General features: G+C 38.5%; 1 protein-coding gene and 1 long non-coding RNA gene across 2 annotated transcripts in view; one reads left to right on the plus strand and one right to left on the minus strand.

Annotated features, from left to right (window-relative positions):
* Nucleotides 1-21,290, plus strand: part of sut1 (sugar transporter 1) — a 71,333-nt gene that overhangs the window by 39,370 nt on the left and 10,673 nt on the right. The window contains exons 3-6 of the mRNA XM_067775414.1: nt 10,018-10,178; nt 15,883-16,480; nt 16,550-16,762; nt 16,824-16,926. Coding sequence (XP_067631515.1) covers nt 10,018-10,178; nt 15,883-16,480; nt 16,550-16,762; nt 16,824-16,926 — 1,075 coding nt within the window. The remainder of the gene's footprint in view (nt 1-10,017; nt 10,179-15,882; nt 16,481-16,549; nt 16,763-16,823; nt 16,927-21,290) is intronic.
* Nucleotides 1-21,290, minus strand: part of LOC137245173 (uncharacterized) — a 40,544-nt gene that overhangs the window by 9,084 nt on the left and 10,170 nt on the right. The gene's annotated exons all lie outside the window — the stretch shown is intronic.

Below are 21,290 nucleotides of genomic sequence, written 5' to 3' on the forward strand. Positions count from 1 at the left end.
GTTATGACTCCCGAAACATAGAAAATTGCTTAGTCATAAAAGGGGCGGTGCCACACCAATTTTAAAAAATTTTTATATTTTCCAATTTAATGTTATAATTCAATTTAGAAAGTGAAATTCTATTGATAGAAAGCTCTTTTTCGTTAAGATATAGCTTATTATTTTCGTCTACGACCCTTTTAAAAATCTTTTATATAAAAGTGGGCGTGGTCTTTAACTGATCTCGTCCAATTTTTCTAAAAATATTTCCTGCTGTAAGGAAAATTCTTGTACCAAATTTTATTACAATCCGTTAGGTTTTCTTCGAGTTATGGCTCCCGAAACAAGGAAAATTGCTTAGCCATAAAAGGGGCGGTGCCACGCCCATTTTTTTTAATTTGAAGTTTTTCCTATTTACTGTTAAAAATACACTTGGGAAATGAAATACCATTGATAGCTCTTTTCCAAAGATATGGCTTATTTTATTCGTCCACGACCCTTTTAAAAATATTTTATATATAAGTGGGCGTGGTCCTTAACCGATTTCTTTAATTTTTCTTTCTCTGCCGAATTTTGTTATGATAGGTTTAACGATTTTTGATTTATGATTAATAATATTTGTAAAATTGATTTTATCACAAGTGGGCGGTGCCACGCCCATTTTAAACAAATTTTTGTCAAGAGTCTTAATATCAGTCCACACGTCAAATTTTAACATTCTAGGTGTATTATTTACTAAATGATCAGGTTTTTTGTGTTTCCAAAATGTTATATATATAAAAAGTGGGCGTGGTTATCATCCGATTTCGCTCATTTTCAATAACAATCTACTCTGGGTCCAGATAAGCTCGTGTACCAAATTTGGTGAAGATATCTCAATACTTACTTAAGTTATCGTGTTAACGGACAGACGGACGGACGGACATGGCTCAATCACATTTTTTTTCGATACAGATGATTTTGATATATGGAAGTCTATATCTATCTCGATTCCTTTATACCTGTACAACCAACCGTTACCCAATCAAAATTAATATACTCTGTATGCAAAGCACTCTGAGTATAAAAATTTCGTTTATGATTCATCGTTATCACGATTAATGCTGGTCGACTCCAAAAAATTATTATGTGCTTCTCTGTAGACCCCTATTTCAATTCAAGTTTTGTCGATACCATGCAAACTTTTATAATATAAATTGGGAGAAGGTCGCTCTATTTATGGTGCAGATTCAAAAACGTCTCAATCCAGAATTGGGTTGTAGAATAATCTATCTCAGAATTTTATTCCAAAACCCCCTTTCTCAGTCAGTTCTGAAAGCCTTTGTTTCGGGCGTGCATTTCCGCACTAAAAGAATAAGAAAATAGACAACACACAGTTCAGGGTGCTGTCAATATATTTACCGATGGCTCTTAGCTCGTTGGAAAAGTAGGAGAAGGTATCTTTACACCTGTCCTGGGACTAGATGTCACCTTCTGTCTTCCCGACCATTGTAGCCCATACCACTGAAAAGGTTAGCAATCCTTTTTGCAAGAAATCATCACCATCATATATATTATTTCTAATTGCTGTTTTTATGTACGAGTCCCTTTTTCGCTCTTATTTGAAATCCAAATCTATAAATAAAGTTTTGGTTGTAAAGATGGAGATTCGGGCTATTAGCGAGCTTTGGGCAATTTTGGTCGTAGTGCTTTTGTTTAGCTATATTTTATTAAAATAAATTGTTAAAAACAAACGAGCACACAAAGAAATCTATTTGTACTATGGCACTATTGTGAATATTTGCACTGCATTACCGATATTTGCTACTTACGCCAGACGGCAGCGCAAGCTGTAGCTTAATTGATTGATAGAACAGCTGATTTCTGTTGATATTTGATAAGAGACTTTTACATTGGTGGCGCACGATGCGCACGGGTCCGGCTCGTCAATCTTTAAACCACTTGAGAATCGTAAGTTTATTTTCTCAAATAGCAAACCGCACTTAAGACCTTGAACTCATGTGTCGACAACACAAGGCCGACGAATGAGTTGCACAGATCTTTAAGCGCTAGACAAGCGGATTTTGAAGGGAAACTGGTATTCCATGAGTACTGCGGGTTTCCGTTTCGCACAGTGAATGATCGTTTTGCAAGCAAAATAAAGGGAATGGCAAGTGAACGAGAATAAGCAAAGCTGGCAAAATGTTTGATTCAATTTAGCATTCAATATAGCAATAATTAAATAATTATTGTAGAAAACTTGACTTATTTATTCATTAATCTCGGGTTGAAATGATCTCTTAAAGATGGGTTGACAATTAATCTACAATCGATAATCGTGATTGTAGCTGTTAGATAATCATCATTTATAATTTTTATACTCACGTGAGCTGAGGTCACAGAGTATATTAATTTTGTTCGCATAACGGTAATCCGTAGCGGCATAAACTAATCGAGATAGATATAGACTTCTATATATCAAAATGATCTGGGCGTAAAAAGAACTGCATTTAACCATGTCCGTCCGTCTGTCCGCAAACACTATAACTTGAGTAAATTTTGAGGTGTCTTAATGAAATTTGGTGTTCCTGGGCACTGATTTCAGATCGCTATTTAAAATGAACGAAATCGGACTATAACCACGCCCACTTTTTCGATATCGAAAATTTCGAAAAACCGAAAAAGTGCGATAATTCATTACCAAACACGGATAAAGCGATGAAACTTGGTAGGTGGGTTGACCTTATGACGCAGAATAGAAAATTAGGAAAATTTTGGACAACGGGCGTGGCACCGCCCACTTTTAAAAGAAGGTAATTTAAAAGTTTTTCAAGCTGTAATTTGGCAGTCGTTGAAGATATCATCATGAAATAGCAAAATCGGATGACGAACACGCCCACTAAAGGCCCTGTTTCATTTAATTTGTCTAGAATACTTTTAATGCCATAAGCCGAACAAAAATTTACCAATCCTTTAACAAATTTGGTAAGGGCATAGCTTCTATGACGATAACTGTTTTCTGTGAAAATGGGCGAAATCGGTTGAAGCCACGCCAAGTTTTTATACACAGTCGACCGTCTGTCCTTCCGCTAGGCCGTTAACACGATAACTTGCACAAAAATCGATATATCTTTACTAAACTTAGTTCACGTACTTATCTGAACTCACTATATCTTGGTACTAAAAATGGGCGAAATCCGACTATGACCACGTCCACTGTTTCAATATCGAAAATTTCGAAAAATGAAAAAAATGCCATAATTATATACCAAATACGAAAAAAGGTATGAAACATGGTAATTGGATTGGTTTTTTGACGCAAAATATAACTTTGGAAAAACTTTGTAAAATGGGTGTGACACCCACCATATTAAGTACAATAAAATGAAAAAGTTCTGCAGGGCAAAATCAAAAGCCCTTGGAGTCATGGCAGGAATACTGTTCGTGGTATTACATATTGTAACGAATTTACTGAATTCCGCTTATTTGCAAACTACTGCTACCGTTCGAATCACTAAACTGTTGAATAAATAACTCCACTATTCAATAATACAAAATGGCCTTTATTAAAGTTCTTCACAATAACACCACTATTGCTCGCCACATAGCGTCTTAAATCAAACTGATTGTCGTGCCTCTTCTGTTGCTGCCTTTTATACTGTCTGATTTCCTCGTTGCATATTTCTAGGCTTTTTTATTTCCAGAACTTACTAGTTAGTTATCAGCTATAAAATTACTCAGCTGTAACTACAGATGCATGATTTTATAGTTTCTCTCAAACCCCATGCGCTTGTATGTGTGAGCGACACTTGCACAACCATTGTATACATTCGGGAGTATCTCAGATTTATGCATGTGGTTGTGCGTTGCTTCTCCGCTGCGTGTACGTACATATGTGTAGACATAATGATTGAATTATTGATGTGCATACAAGTCACTGCTTAGCATCGGCTTAGAGACAATAGTATCCCTTAGTGCTGCTAATATTCGTTACACTGCCCTCCACCTAAGTTTGATCGCCCCGATCAGACAAATCTCTCGATCTAAACGCTGCCAGCCTTTCCAAATGAACCACTTTCATTTTGGTTCGTGGTTTGCCAATGGTTTGTATGCGGTACACTACATCGTTGATCCGTTTTACAACTTTGTATAGGCCTTCCCAATAACACTGCAATTTCGGGGACAAACCTTTTTTTCGTTGTAGGTTGTATAACAGCACCAAATCTCCTACCTGAAACCCTTCCGAATTAATTGCTTTATCGTACCTGGCTGTCATCTTGTCACTCATAATCTTTGCTCGTTGCCTTACCAGATCTTGTATCTCTCTCAGCTCTTCTTCCAAGACACCAGTGGCTTTCTTGACATTTCTCTCCTCATCGGCATCTATCCCATACTTCAAATCAGCTGGCAGTCATTCCAAAAATTACCTTTGCGGGAGTTTGGCCCGTTGTCTCATGTACTGCCGATCGGTAAGCCATCAAGAATAATGATATGTGTGTATCCCACTCCTTATGGTACTTGTCTACTACTTTCCTTAAATGCTCCTCCAATGTTCTATTGAAACGTTCCACCATACCATTGGGCTGAGGATGCAATGCAGTTGTCCGTGTTTTTCGAATGCCCAACTTCTTACACATTTCTTGGAACACAGCTGATTCAAAATTCTTGCCTTGGTCAGAATGTAACTCCATTGGTACACCTTACCTTGCAACCCAATCATTTTTAACCACTTCTGCTATTGTTTCTGCTTCTTGGTTTGGGATTGGGTATACCTCTGGCCATTTACTGAAATAATCCATAACCACCAATACGTATTTGTTTCCGCAGTTGCTAGTAGGAAATGGACCTTCAACATCCATGGCGATTCTTTCAAATGGTGCACCTGAAATATACTGCTTCATCTGGCCATGACTTCGTGTTTTGGGCCCTTTCGCTCTGTTGCAAGCCTCGCAGTTGGCAATCCACTCGGTGACCGACTGACGGCAACCAACCCAATAGAATCTCTGCTTAATTTTCTCGAGCGTCTTCGTGATTCCAAGATAACCTCCACTTGGACCATTATGCAGCTCGCTGAGCACGTCAGGAATCCTCTTTCTGGGAACAACTATCAGTTTCTTCTTGCATTGACCATTCTCACTCTCCCATACTCGATGAAGGCAACCGGATACCAATTCTAAACTGTTCCACTGTGCCCAATGTGACTTCGCAATGGGACTCTCTGCTGACATGTCCTCTCTGTTTGGTCTTCCGTTTAGTTCGAGCCCTTGCATAACATGTGACAGATCTGTATCTTCTAGCTGACACTTTCTTAGTTGTTCCTTGTCCCATTCATCGGTATACGTTATAGTCATTAGCCGGACATATATAATGTCTTGTTTAGCCTCGGCCTTTGAACAGTGCTTGCATTCCAATCTACATGGTCTTCGTGACATTGCATCAGCATTTCCATGGGTACTACCTTTTCGATGCTCAATGGAAAAGTCATAGCTTTGTGGTCGCTCGATCCACCGTGCCAATTGTCCTTCCGGATTATGGAACTGCAGAAGCCATTTCAACGCTGCGTGATCTGTCCTGACGCGGAATCGCTGGCCGTAGAGGTATTTGTGAAAATGTTTAATGCACTCTACCAATGCCAACAGCTCTCTCCGTGTAACGCAATAGTTCCTCTTTGGTTTTCCTATCGAACGGCTGTAATATGCAACTACCTTCTCCTGTCCATCGACCAGTTGTGATAAAACGCCTCCTATAGCATATCCACTCGCATCTGTGTCTAGAATAAATGTTGCTCCTGGAATCGCATATGCCAACATTGGGGCAGTGCACAAACGCTCCTTCAATGTTTGGAAAGCCACTTCTTGCTCCTTCTTCCATTCAAAAGCTTTATTTTTTCTTGTAAGCTCATGGAGGCTATGGGCTATGCTGGAAAAGTTTGGTACAAATCGGCGGTAATATGTGGGAAACTTATTAATTCATGCAAGTTCTGTGGTCTTGGCCAATCCTTTACTGCCTCTATATTTTCATTCGCTGTACAGATACCTTCTGTCGTTACTTTGTGACCCAAATAATTTACTTTCTTTTTAAACAGCGAACACTTTTTGGGACTTAGTTTCAGACCAGCGCCAGCTATTCTCTAGAAAACTTCCTCCAAGTTGTTAAGATGTTCATCAAAGTTTTTGCCCAATACGATGATGTCGTCCAGGTACACCAAGCATGTTTTCCAATGTAGTCCTTTCAGTACCTGGTCCATGAGTCTCTCAAAAGTAGCTGGTTCATTACAAAGTCCAAAAGGCATCACTGTAAATTGCCAAAGACCATCGCCGACACTGAAGGCTGTTTTCTCTTTATCTTCCTCCTTCACCTCAACTTGCCAATAGCCGCTTTTCAAGTCCAGTGTGGAAAACCATTTCGTACCAGATAGCGAGTCCAGACTATCGTCAATTCTTGGCAATGGGTAGCTATCCTTTTTCGTGACGTCGTTCAACTTGCGGTAGTCCACGCAAAACCTCATTTTACCATCCTTCTTCTTCACAAGTACCACCGGTGAGCTCCATAGACTAGCTGGTTCGATGACGACGCTGTCGCTCATTTCTTGTACGATTTTACTCACAACTTCCCGCTTCGCCAGTGGAACACTACGAGGAGCTTGACGTATCGGCCCCGCGTCTCCAGTATCAATTTGATGTTTCACAACATTAGTGCGGCCTGGTTTGTAACCATCCTGGTCAAATATGTTTGCGTACTTTAGGAACAGTTGCTTTGCCTTACTCTGATAATCTTGATCTAGCCCCTCCGTCCATCATGCCGTGATGTCATTTGAAAGATCAGTCTTGCTAGTTGAAACGTGTTCCTGGAGCTGTTCACAGTTAATAACTATTTCAGCCTCTTGGCATTTTCCCAATATAGCTCCTTTTGTCAGTTTGAGTGGTGACTTGAACTCATTGAGTACTCTTACCGGAATACGTCCATCTTGTTTTGTCATAGCCAGGGTTTTTCCTACAAGTATGTTCGGTGTTGATTTGTTTGCAGCCTCGACAACCCACAATTTGTTTGTCCCACAATCTCCATCAACCTTTGACTAGATCACTGCTTCGGATTTTGGTGGTATTTGCTGACTCTCTTCCACCAGCACTCGTTTACTGCTGTAGCCTCTCTCGTAGTCGAAATTAAGTGGCACATCCATGTTCTTATATCGCATCGTCTTGCTTTGCATATCGATCTTGATACCTTGGTCGATTAAGAAGTCCACTCCAATTATGATTTCATCAACAATCTCTGCCACTATAAAATTGTGTAGTACCGTGGCGTTCCCAATTGCTACTTCACATGCTACTTCTCCAATTACCTGGGTGTCCTCTCCCGTGGCTGTACGTAATCTTGCTCCAAGCAATGGTCTTATCTTCTTGTTGACTAAATCTATTCGAATGATGGAATGGGAAGCACCCGTATCTACAATCAGTAAACGTTCCTTTCCATCCACATGTCCTCCGACAGTAAGATTGCTTGACCTTCTTCCAATTTGCGAGATAGAGATTATGGGGCATTCAATTGAGGGAGCCAGCTGTCGTCCCTTGCGGCTGACTCGCTTTAGTTTAACGATTGAGTGGATTTGGAGATTTGCTCATCTCCTTCAGCTCTGCGTTTACGGCCACCCACATTGCTGGAACTGTTAGGATTGGTACTGCAATAACGTGCAATGTACCCAGGCTTTCCACATTTAAAGCATTTGACGGCACCATCGTTTTTCTGCTGCGCCCCTTTTAATGCTTCTAAAATTGTGTCTACACAGTCTGGCCTTTCCACTTCCACGCGATGAGCTTTGTATGCGGGCTTACTCAAAAGTGATGCTGTTTCCTGAGTCACTGCATGGGATACCGTTTCTGCAAATGTTGGCTTTGGGTTTGCGTATATAACTCGCTTCGTTTCAACGTCCAGTATGCCATTTATAAAGCTCTGAATCTTTACCCTTTCAGTGTATTCCACGGGTGCGTCCGCATTTGCCAGATGAGCCAATCTTTCAATGTCTGAAGCAAACTCCTGCAAAGTCTCGTTAGATTTTTGGTAGCGGTTTTGCAATTCTATTTGGTAGATCTGTTTCCTATGTTCGCTTCCGTAACGTCGTTCTACAGCAGCCATCAATGCTTCATAGTTGTTCCGCTCTCCTTCGGGAATCGTCTGTAGGATTTTGGCTGCTGGCCCCTTCAATGCTACGAATAGAGCTGCAACTTTATCTTCAGCATTCCAGTTGTTCACTCTTGCGGTCTTCTCAAACTGAAGCTTAAACACCTGAAAAGGAAGAGAACCGTCAAAGGATGGTGTTTTTACCTTTGGATTACTCGCTGAAACTGCTGGGCGATTTAGTTGCAACTCCTGTATACGACCTCTCAATGTTTCAATCTCGGCATCAATTTTGTCTTCGAGTTATACAATTTTTGTATCTTGCGCCTCCAACTTCGAGGAAATACGTACTTCTTGCTCTTCCAGTTGAGCAGAGATCTGCGATGATATCTGTGCGGAAATTTGCACCGAAATTTCGGATATTCGTGCCTCTTGTGCTTCAATCTTAGATGTAATCTGTGTCGACATTTCCGAAATACGCGTTTCTTGTGCTTCCATCTTGGATGTTATACGTGTCTCCTGTGATTCCAGTTGGGATGCTGTACTTGTCTTCTGTTCTGCCAGTTGAGATGACATTTGCGACGACATTTCTGAAATGCGTGCCTCCTGTGCTTCCATGTTGGATGTTACTGTCGTTGTTTGTGCAGATATTGTAGCCAAAATCGTGTTCAAGTCTGTGCTCGTAACTGTCTGCGATGTTTCATTTTTCTCTTCAATTTTTGTTGTCTCCTCGCCATCAAGAGGAAAGACATACTCTTCCACGTTAATTCCCTCTAATTCCATTGCCTTACGTAGTCGTGCCTGAAGTTCGAGTTTATTGCCGGTTGTATTCAATCCACGGCTCTCCAACTCCTTCAGTTGATGGATCTTCAATTCACTCCACTTTGCCATGTCCAAGTTGTATTGGAAGACTTCGGAATTTATTCAACAATTCCTCTTCTGACACCAATTGTAACGAATTTACTGAATCCGCATATTTGCAATCTTCTGCTAACGTTCGAATCACTAAACTGTTGAATAAATAACTCCTTTATTCAATAATGCAAAATGGCTTTTATTAAAGTTCTTCACAATAACACTACTATTGCTCGCCAAATAGTGTCTTAAATCAAACTGATTGTCGTACCTCTACTGTTGCTGCCTTTTATACTGTCTGATTTCCTCGTTGCATATTTCTAGGCTTTTCTATTTCCAGAATTTACTAGTTAGTTACCAGCTATAAAATTACTCAGCTGTAACTACAGATGCATGATTTTATAGCTTCTCTCAAACCCCATGCGCTTGTATGTGTGAGCGACCCTTGCACAACCATTGCGTACTTTCGGGAGTATCTCAGATTTATGAATGTGGTTGTGCGTTGCTTCTCCGCTGCGTGAACTTACATATGTGTAGACATAATGATTGAATTTTTGATGTGCATACAAGTCACTGCTTAGCATCGGCTTAGTGATGATAGTATCCCTTAGTGCTACTAATACTCGTTACAATATATAAATAAATTAGCGGTATCCGACAGATGATGTTCTGGGTCACCCTGGTCCACATTTTGGTCGATATCTCGAAAACACCACATATACAACTAAGGGCTACTCCCTTTTAAAATACTCATTACCACCTTTCATTCGATACCCATATCGTACAAACTCATTCTAGAGTCACCCCTGGTCCACCTTTATGCCGATATCGCGAAAAGGCGTCCACCTATGGAACTATGGCCCACTCCCTTTTAAAATACTCCTTAATACCTTCCATTTGATACCCATGTCATACAAACACATTCCAGGGTTTCCCTACGTTCATTTTCCTACATGGTGGTTGTTCCTTATTTTGTCTCCAAAGCTCTCAGCTGAGCATGTAGTGTTCGGTTACACCCGAACTTAGCCTTCCTTACTTGTTTTTATCTATTGGTATTAATTATGTATTACTTCTTTTTTTTTGGTACAGATTATTAAGGCATGGTGTGGTAAAACCCTTAAAGAAAGTTATGGTGCTGATTTAAGTGATGCTGGATTGGAATTACTCTGGTCCTCGGTTGTATCAATTTTCTTAATAGGCGGCGCTATTGGTTCGCTTGGTGGCGCGAAGGCAGCAAACAAATTTGGCAGGTTAGTTGATAATGTATTAAATAAAGTTTAGTAGTGTTTTTGTTTTTCTCAAATTTTTTTTTTTTTTATTACAAATAATCGCAAAATACGTAACTATTTACGTGCATGCGTACTTATATGATTATTTACAAAGAAATATATTTAGATTAACTAGATTAGTACGTTTTATACAATTGACTAGTGCTGGGTAATGGTGCAAAATTTTGTGAGCTGTTAGCATGCTCAGCGCCATGATAGTATCGGTATCAGCGCAATGAGGTAATTCCACAGAAAACAATTAGAAGTAGAGTAAAACATTTCGATACCATACCATACACTTTAGATACCTTTGCGTTTTAATATCGAATTCTTATGGTCAATAGTTTTATGAGGGCATTTTAAGGATAGAATAAAAAAAAATTGTTATAGCTGCGTTTAAGGTTATATATTTTCAATATTTTGGTATTATAGTTGAGACTGAGTACTCAAGAAAAGCTAAGTCATTCTCGTCATATCTTGAGATTGGCACCATGCTTCTCTTTTAAATGTCGCACGGTGGGGTATGTGATCAATCTAGCTGGCCAAAACTAAAACAGCAATTATTTCTGTTTAAAAAGTGGTTGTCTCACTTCATTGTTATGAAAGGAAATATTTGACAGTAAATTCACGGTGTTCCGCGCAGAATTTCTATGATTCGGGCCCCCGGTTTCGGATGAACCCGGAGTCATTTTTTGACATTACATGAGATCTGCCAATATGGAAGGAAAGGTATTTTACTCCGCATTTTTTTTTGACGTTTTTAAGTAGGGTTGCCATTTAGGGTTGCCACCTCACCTTTTTTTTATCTTTCTTTGTATATCCATCATCTCGGAAACGGCTTAACCGATTTGAATCAAATTTGGTACATCATTATTCATCATTAGTATCAACATCAATAGCAATGTCTTCGTCCTCATCATATTCAAAATCTATGAAAAAAGGTTGAATGCGTTTATAACCATTTCAACTATCGTAGGAGTGCGGGTTCGACTCCCATTCCCGGGAGAAAAGGCTTTGAAGAGATTTACAAGGTATAATCGAAACAGCTGTCGCCTTGTCCGTCCTGATGTCACGTTGTTTAAATTTTTCCCAAATTATTAAATAAGATATATCTTTTTGTTTGCAAGGTTTTTAAAAAAATTAATATTGAAAAAGAGTAGTATTACAAGTAGAATAACTCAGTTAAAACATGCAGTATAAAAAATCTAACATATAAATTAAAAACACATTTACCTGTCCTAAAAGAAAATGTAACTAGATTTGATTAAGGCTAAACAAGTGAACAAGAATTTAGGTTAGAAGGGTATGTTGCTTTTTAACCCAAAAATACATCGAACTGCACACAATTTTTATACAACTTCAGATGTGCGCGGCTAGCTCCGTTGACGTTGCAGATGGGCTTTAAAAATCGGTTTTTGGCTAGCTAAATTGATTAGATACCCCACCGTGCGTAGATAACCGTGACTCCTGTGTTAGGTATTCATTATTTTATGGCCTTGGTCTAAGCATCCCTAAGAATGGGTGCACCTCAGATCTTATCTTTTGTGAGATATTCTCCAGTAACTCTACTTAGTTATTATTGAGAAGTATGCTCAGGGTATCATAATTGGAAATATTGCTAGGGTTTTTATTGTCGTTAACAGATGGAAAGTCTGGCTAGTCAAGATACACGTAACTCGTACTTACGCGCTTTTGCCTTGCTATGAGTTTTCGGAGTATGAAACCTTAACATGCGTGCACGACACGAGCAAGCAACTTTTAAATAATCCCAATTATTGCTGCACGCATTGCACTTTTGGCCAAAAAATCACCACAGACCAATTCTCCAATATCCTAAGAAGCTCCTCCAAAAGTTTCGCTGCTATTTGAGGCTGTAAAGCACATTCGAAAAACATATCGAGGGCAAGTTCAGAAACGCTATAATTGCTCTCATTATTTCTAAAGCAGGCAGGGTATAAAGTAGTACATAATTCACTGGTTGGACACTTTAGTTGTAGAACCCATCCTATTAGAGAGTGATCCAGTGAAGCAGCACGATCTCTAAGATAAGCGTAAAATTTGCGTTAAGAGCACTGCACTTTTACGACTTCTTCTCTCGATAACAAGCTTTCCATAAGAACACAGGAATCGGTGGCTCTACGGATGATTTAAAACTAAATTGTAGTCGAATGCTGACAATTGCTAAGTGACCTATAGCAATTATGTGGGCTCTTAATTGTTTCTACCTAGGCCTATATATGATGCGTGAGATCAATGAAATACCAAATAATGAGTTCTGTTCCAGCTGTAGGGACGAGGAGGAGATATAAAATGTCAATATTTCCTTTACAAATATGTTGCTCTGGCCAACATGCAATACATGTCTAAGCAAGTGTTCGTCGACTGTTAAGCAGCAGCACTCTAAAAGGTTCAGTTATTTCATATTAGTGATACCACAGTAGAGCAACCAGCATAAGTGTGCACTTCTGTCTTATTAAGGAAAAACAAAGTCATTACTTTATTGCAGCGAATCACACTAGTTCAGACCTAGCGCAGAACTATCGCATCCAGAGACGGTACTAGTTCCAATACTGACCTCTAGCAGTTTTTTTGAACTAATGGCGTTTTCTTTTCTGGAAAAAATTTTACCCTAATGGTGCACTCTTCAATTCTATATTTTGAACTAGGTCACCTAGCGCTCTGCAAAATGGCTGAATTTGTAACACCCCCGTTTCTCATTCAAAGTGATATATTTTATGATAAGAACCCACAAACGGACGAGAGAGCAAAGAAGAACCATCAGGGTAAAAACTTTGGATACTTTTTCAACACGTTCTTAACTGGTTCTGTCATATGTGGTTCCGAAATAGTTGATTCAAAAATATAAATCTTGTTTTGAATTGGTATCGATAGTTTTAGCCTATTTGGATCGATATGTTTGGGTGTCTTTTATCTTTCGAGTGACTCTTTGAATGACAACTAAATCGACAATTTTCAATCATAATCTTTTCACTATTAGACACGCTACACCAAAATTTTTCGTGTTGCTAGTTCATTTGCACTAAAACGCCACTGGCTTCACCCTCTCTAACAGCGCAATATCGCAATACCGTGGAGTTTTACAAAGTATTCCAGTTCATTACCCTATCACTATTATTAAGCTTTGTAGATATTATGTAAAAATAGATATTAGAATAAAATTAAAGAAAAAAAAAACTTGTTTAAAAATAAGCTTTTATTATTGGTTAATAAAATTAACTAATAAGTAAAAAATAAATTGACTGTAAAGAAATATAACACTTTATAAGTTCATTGTAACCTTTAACGATAATTAGGCTTCTTCGTCTGCGACAAAAAAATTTCATATTGTACGTAATTATATATTTTTAACATTAAAACTTTACACCTAAATTATTAAATTAAACAGTTTATATCACAGTCCTAATTGTTCTAATAAAAGCGTGTTACATTGTGATAGCACGAATAGGAGGTCCTAAATGTTCTTAATTATACCATCAAAATTTAACACGTTTTTATTAGAACAATTAGGAACTTATAAAGTGTTATATTTCTTTACAGTCAATTTATTTTTTACTTTTTACTTAATTTTATTAACCAATAATAAAAGCTTATTTTTAAAAAAGTTTTTTTTTCTTTAATTTTATTTTTTACTTTTTAGTTCGTTTTATTAACAAGTAATAAAAGCTTGTTCTTAGAAAAGCTTTTTTCTTAAATTTAATTTAAATATCAATTTTTTTTTAATTTTTAGTAGGGTAAAATATTGTTTAAATTAGTTATGTAATCTTTACTTAGTTATTTGTAACATTTCTTTTAATGCATCAACATTACAAGGTTTCTGCGAAGTCAACTTTGAACAGTCAAGTTCTTCGATTCGAAGACCTGGTAAAGACCTAACTCGGCTTAAAGCCACATAAGCTTGACCAGCAGCAAATAATTTGCAGCCTAGATAAATAACAGCATGATCTACAGTAGTTCCCTGCATTTTGTGCACAGTTGAAGCCCACGACAAGACAATCGGGAGTATTCTTCTTTCAGCTGTGCCGTGATTAAATTTAGAAGGAAATTGAACTGATTTAGGCTGTTTTATGTGAACGCCATCGTTACCAAAGTCTGCGCGAACCGATGGTATATCATAATGATATAGTTGAGGACGTCTGTAATATGGCCATATAATTTCAGTGATGTGACCTATTGCTCCATTTACAAGTCCTTTAGCAACGTCAATGTTAGATCTCAACATAACTTTAGCACCAACAAATATTTCTAGTTCTTTTGGAAGACCTCCTGCTTTGTTAATGTCTGAGTGTATTATATTATTAACATCAATCTGATCATTGTTTGTGTTCCATCAATTAATTGATCTTGCTAATAATCAGTTATAAGCTGAGTGAAAGAAATTGTGCTTTTGAAACGATACGTTGAGCCAACTGTCAACAGCCAATCGATAAAAACGCTGAGTGAATAGAGCGGACAATTTTTATGCTCACTAATTTGTCGTAAAGTTACAACTGTGCGTTCCAAGAAGTTATCACTAATCAACTTCGCCAGCAGTTGTGCTTTTGGAATGCGCCCCATGCTTTGTTCAACTCATTCAAATGAATTTGTATATATGTGCATACACATGTTCATACATATGAATATACAGATTTTCGAGAAAACACATCGTATGTGTTTGCCAAAAGTGGCTTCACTTCGGATATCAGCATCTTCGGTTGTCAGTACTTTCGCGTTCAATGCTAACGCGGTGTCAGGATGAAAAAGACTCTCAACCAAATTACTGATACGAATCGCTACGTTTAAATAACCCTAACTGAGTACGAGTACACGACTTTTTATATCATGATGCGAATATATTGGGGCATATTCATAATCGAAATAAAATGTAACTAAGTTAGTTGAATCATTTTTGACAGAGAGCACATATAAAATTGTCTCGAACAGTGCTAACTAACTTAAAATCATATTTTATTGTGACTTTGCCTATGTCGCGTTCAGTTTACAACTACTCATTGCAGATCTTTGCTCTGTGGGATACTGTAAAACAAACTCAAGTGCGCTGAAAAGTATGCAACATTGAGCCATAACAGCCTAACTTCTACGTTCGTTGCATACACAACCAAAGCGAAGTTACCTCGTTCTTCAGCCGCTGTAGGTTAGTCACCATACCTCTAAACAAAGTACTTAGGCTTTTATTCCATTGTGAACTTAAATCTTTACCGACAACTCTGTTATCGATTAATTTATCGAATTCTCGCAAAATAATATTGCATTGTCATCGGAGTTATACATGTGTGCAAAATTTCAGCTCAATCGGACACCGGGAGGTATATCAAATTTAACATGCAAGTTTTGATTACAAACAACAGCCAAGTGAAAGTAAATAAAAGCTTATAAAAAGGTCAAAGTTCAAGTGAAATATCACTATTAAGAACGCAGTTAGGTATTTTTAATGAACTTGAGTTAAATAAATGTAGTTACAGTTATTACCAGTCAATATGGGCCATACTCAGAGTTTTTCTTTCTAAACATATTACTATCCCTATCCATATATCTATCCCTATCTCCATCACTATCCCTATTCCTATTCTTATCCTTATCCCTATCAATATCCCTATCCCGATTGCTATATTTGTTTCAGATAAATTAAAAGTAATTTAATTCAATCATCCCTCCTCTACATTTTCAGAAAAGGTTGTTTTTTAATAAGTGGCGCCTTGTTTACCATTGGTGCAATCCTTTTCTTTGCTTGCCGTGTGGCCGGTTCAGTGGAAATGCTACTCTTGGGTCGCTTGATTGTCGGCCTCGCTTCGGGTTTAACCACAGCCATACTACCAATGTATCTTACCGAAATTGCACCGCTAGCTTTGCGCGGCACCTTTGGCGTATTTTGTGGTGTCGGTGTTACCGGTGGTGTTGTTGTGGGACAAGTATTTAGCCTGCGCCATATTTTTGGTACCGAAGAGCTATGGCACTATGCACTAAGCTTTTATATTCTTCTCGTAGCCGTATGTTATTTACCAGCTTATTATTTCCCTGAAAGCCCTAAATATCTTTACATTGTACGTGGTGAACACGAGCTGGCTCGTAATCAATTGCGTCGTCTATGTAAGGGAACAAATGCGGCCGTTGTGATAAATCATGAAATTGACGAAATGGAAGCAGAATCGAATACCAAAGAACAATCACGTAGTTTCTTGTCCGTATTGTGTGATCATACATTGTTGTTGCCAATGATAATTGTGTGCGGATTTCAAGGTGGTCAGCAGCTGTCTGGTATTAATGCGGTAAGAAAACAATTTCATTGTCTCAAGTATTTCATCTCTTTAACAAGGTAATCCTTTTTTAATTTACAGATCTTCTACTACTCTGTGTCGATATTTGAGAAAGCTGGACTTTCCACACCGGATGCGGAATGGGCAAATTTGGGTGCTGGCTGCCTGAATTTATGTGTCTCATTATGCGGCCCATTTTTGATGTCGAAGTTTAATCGTCGTGCGTTGATGATGTTTTCCTCGGGCTTTTGTGCGGCCTTCCTATTCACGATAGCCTTTGTGTTGTTTTTTATCGTGAGTCTTGGATCGTTGTCATTTGTTTTACTGTTTGTTCTAAAATATCCGACCTTTGCAGGACACCACAAGCTGGTTCCCACTACTGTGCATTGTTTGTGTAATGGGTTATATATTTTTCTATCAGTTTGGTTTGGGACCAATACCATACTTTGTTGGTGCAGGTATGAACATATATTAAAATTTCTAAACATATATTTTGAGAACCGTGACCCTTAAAAAGCACTTGCATCTTACATCCTAACGCCGCGACTAATCGGAGGATAGATCTTTTAACGATCTGTCGCAATAAAAGTCTTCAATACAGAAAATGTTATACCTTGGCTCCTTGGCTGGTGTCGAATTTTTTAGGACGATGGGACTGCTAATTCTCAAACTCAATATCTCAATTACCCTCTACTTCCACTAGACCGTTCTTAATTTGGGACGTGTTTTCATTCTTGTGAAAGTATTCTTGTAAAGTATTCATTCCATACAAGGTAAAATCTCTTCAAGAGAGGTTGCGGGGTTTAAATTTTTTGAAATTAGGAAGCCTTAAGAGTTTGAATTAACATTAAAGGTACTTTAGGAACGTGCAACATGTTGTTGTTGTTATTGTATCAACGATAAAGACACTCCCCGAAGGCTTTGGGGAGTGTTATCGATGCTGATGGTCCTTTGCCGGATATAGATCTGGCACGTTGCGGTAACAAAGTACCATTAATTTACTAGCCCGACCATCTCGGGAACGAGTTATATGACCACATTAAACCTTCTAAGCCATACCGCCCTCCCCATCCCCTAGTTCCATGAGGAACTTGGGGTCGCCAGAGCCTCGGTTGTTAATGAAACAGTATTCGCCACGGATAGGTGAGTTTGACAATTGGGTTGGAGAAGCTATATATTGCGCTGGCAACCCCTTGTGAGGGTTGCGCTACACAACCTCTTGAATAAATTTGGTATTTTAGTCGCCTCTTGCGACAGGAATACCTACCGCGGGTATATTCTAAGCCCCCTAACCCGCTGGGGGACGTGTAACATGTTATTACAGTTTTGCGAAAGATGCTGAGGACATAGCTAGCGACTCTTCCTATTTATATCGGAAGATGCAGAAGAAATATCCTGTCCCTCTCACTGGGAGAGACAAAGAGCTTATAAGAAAGCACCTGATGATTGTAGCAAGTTTGAGGGCAAACAACCGTGCGAATGCTGAAGACCAGGTGCAAGCGCACCGAAACGTGCGCATCGAAAGTATCGTATGTCCAAAGCCGAAAAATAATTAGATCCGATGAGTGACCTAAAAAGCAGTCGAAAAATTACAAACCACAGACAGCTTCCGACTTCTCCTTGGAGCGAGTTTTGGGCCATCATTGACGACATTGGCACAGACGGGAAACACGCCGGAGAGATAGAAAGCAAGCACAAGTGTTTCAATTAGAAGCAATTTTTTCCAAGCGGAGTCACCCCTCGGCAGTGATTTGGCAAGCACTCCGAGTGTATTTCTGCCATGAAAAACTTCTCAGTGAAAACTCACCTACCTTTCAGATTCGTAGTCGGCATAAAATATGTGGGTCCTGTCCTGGGAAAAATTAAAAGGAGTACGATGCAAATTGGAAGAGAAGCTCGGCCTAAACTCTCTTCGGAGGCTATCACGTCTTACATCTAATTATTTATTGTTACTTGGTACCTCGGGCTCCAAGACGGATTCAACGGGTTGTGTAGCGCAATCCTTTCAAGGGGTAGCCAGCGCAATTTAAAGCTTCTCAAACCCAATTGTGAACCTCACGTATCTCCCAGTGGCGAATCTTGTTTCTTCAGCAGGCGAAGAGTTCAGTGTGGTCATGTTTAACCTTATTACCGAAACGTACCGAATATTCACATATACAGCAAAAGACCATCAACATCGATAACACTCCTCAAAGTTCTCAGGGTGTGTCTTTATCGCTACAACAACAACAACATGGTATTGTAGGAGGTTGATTAAATGATGTTAAAACTGACTTGATATTACTGGCGATTGTTGCTTCCAGGTACAGAAAAAAGCTTTCCTTTGAGGGAGGAGGGCTTAGCGAGCGGTAGGAACATTACAGTTTAAACGGCTCAAAAATGGAAAGGGGATTGGGCTGGGTACCATTGTACCAATCTTCGCCGTTTGTGGAGGTGTCGAGCTTTGGACGTGTCTATAGGACATGCATATAAACGACGCTGACAGCTCTGTATGACCACCACCGGGTTATCTCCTGAGAAAAGCACAATTTTGGCATTGAGCTTGCTATAAACCAAACCGTCTTGGTCGGGAGGTTGATACGAAACTACGTTAAAGTCATAGGAATCCAACTTGATAAATCTGTTTACAATGCGGAGATGTCGAGCCTCGCTCGCATAATGGGGCATCTGAATGTCTCGCTTTAATGGGTTCCCTGGGATATAAGTATTGAATGGGAAGAATTTACTTATGAGATGGTCATGAAGTTTTCCGAAATTAGTATAAAAGAGGTAGAAGGCGCCGTTTACCACTGTTGGGCTATCTCAAAAGGAGAATCGGGGAATACACTAAACGAGCAACAGACTTGCTGGGAACCAACAGGGATTATTGTGAGGTATCGGGGTCTTTAGGGCCATGATTGAACAAGAAAGGCACGTGTCTCCTCTTCAAGCTAAACAAATCTGAAGTCAGAGCAACACTTTATTGACTCAAAGCTGCATCGCCGACTCATTGCAACACTTTATGCTATCAAGTTCGTTATTGAATTAAATTCAATTAAATTGTAGAATTTATTTTTATAGCATTTACGTTCACGTGATTTCATTTTATTGTTAAAAATATTTTTACAAAATACTAGTGATGTCCACTGAATATATACATATATAACGAACCGAGTCTTGCGAGTAGTATTTTAAGTGAACCCAGATAGATGGTTGGATGCAAGCTCCGCAAACTTTCGTTGAGCATTCTCATTTTGTTAAATGAATGAATTATCTTCTTTTTAAAGGCAGAGAAATTCTGCCGAGCGCTGCAACGTTAGATTGCCAATTTGGTAAGAGTAGCAACGCATTTGCTATCCGTTAAAATCACTCTAACTTACTTTTAAATTCTACACCATTTTCTGTCGCAAAGGAGAAAGCGTCACTTGGAAATAAGAATGGGAAATTGTTAATGAGAAACCTCAATATTGTGGCGAACATTAGCATTTCTATACATCACTATGCTTATAGTAAATAAGTGCACAACAATAGCAAAGTAAGCAACCACACATATATACATGTAACCATTAAAGCAAGCAGCCACACATGCATGCAAACAGCGAAGCTAAGAGCATGGAGATTATTTCACATACACACATGTAGTCATCACCTAAGAGCAGAAGTTCTTACTCACACATACACACGCATGTAATTAGAAGACAAAAGTGCATACCACTAGTGGACTAACTTTTTCAACCACATTTGCCATCGCTTTATTTTTGAATCGATAATTATAACGATTTCGTTATTCAGTAACTATTTTGTATCGATATTTGTTTATCGACGATCAGCTGTGTTGTTAAATAAACGGCAAGTAAATTGGCTGCGTTAAAAATCACGAAATTAATATTTCTGGCAATTTTAATTAAAAAAGAAAATCGGAACTTTAATTAAATACTTTCAAACACGAAAAGCTGCTTTATAAATCAAATGCCATTTGAGTATTTGGCGTACGTTTTATCACAAGATGAAGAATTACTAAGTCCATCGCCAGTGGATAGACACCTTCTTAGGGGAGTAGATAACCCATTCCACTTGAATGCAACGGAGTTTCGAAAGCTGTACCGACTAACCTCAGACTTGGCTCTTGATATTATTTCTCAACTTGATGGTCAATTAAGGGGTACAAAAATAACTGCGATATCAACAGAGAAAAAAAAAGAAATTAATACCGCATTTACTTACCTTTTGTTAAAATATGTAAAAACTTGCACAATAATGACTTTTAAAAGCAGTTGACATACGGAATATATTTATTTTTGGCATTCCTTTTTGAATAGTACAATCTATAAGGCAAGCGACAAAATCGTTATTAAAATCTCGACAAATCGCATCGTTATAAGTTAGTGAGTTCCACTACAGGTACATAAAGGAGAAATAAATAAACAGCTGTTCGAGAAGACTGTTCGCCCTGTTTAAACCATAGGAGAAATGGGCGAACGAGGTAAAACGCTATTAGTGAAGTACGCGAGTATTGTAATTGTGTAGTACTACAACGTAAGTAGTGTAAAATAACATTTTGTTATATACTGAATATTGAGATATTTATTCGACAGTTTGAGATTCGAACGTTAACAGAAGCTGCAAAATAATCAAGAATTCTCCTAAAAATCGTTACAATATGGAATTTTACCTGTAACTGCAAAAGTGTTAGTTCAATATGAGAATAGTCAATTATAAATAGTAAAGCGGCATATGGAAATGAGAAAGCATAGGCGGATTTTTAACACTAGTGATAACCTCCATGATTTGAAAGCTCCAATAGTAAAAATGTAGGGATTGGTGTCAAAAGACGCAAACAAAT

The sequence above is a fragment of the Eurosta solidaginis genome, chromosome 3 (genome assembly GCF_040869045.1).
Source record: "Eurosta solidaginis isolate ZX-2024a chromosome 3, ASM4086904v1, whole genome shotgun sequence".
Classification (NCBI taxonomy): domain Eukaryota; kingdom Metazoa; phylum Arthropoda; class Insecta; order Diptera; family Tephritidae; genus Eurosta; species Eurosta solidaginis.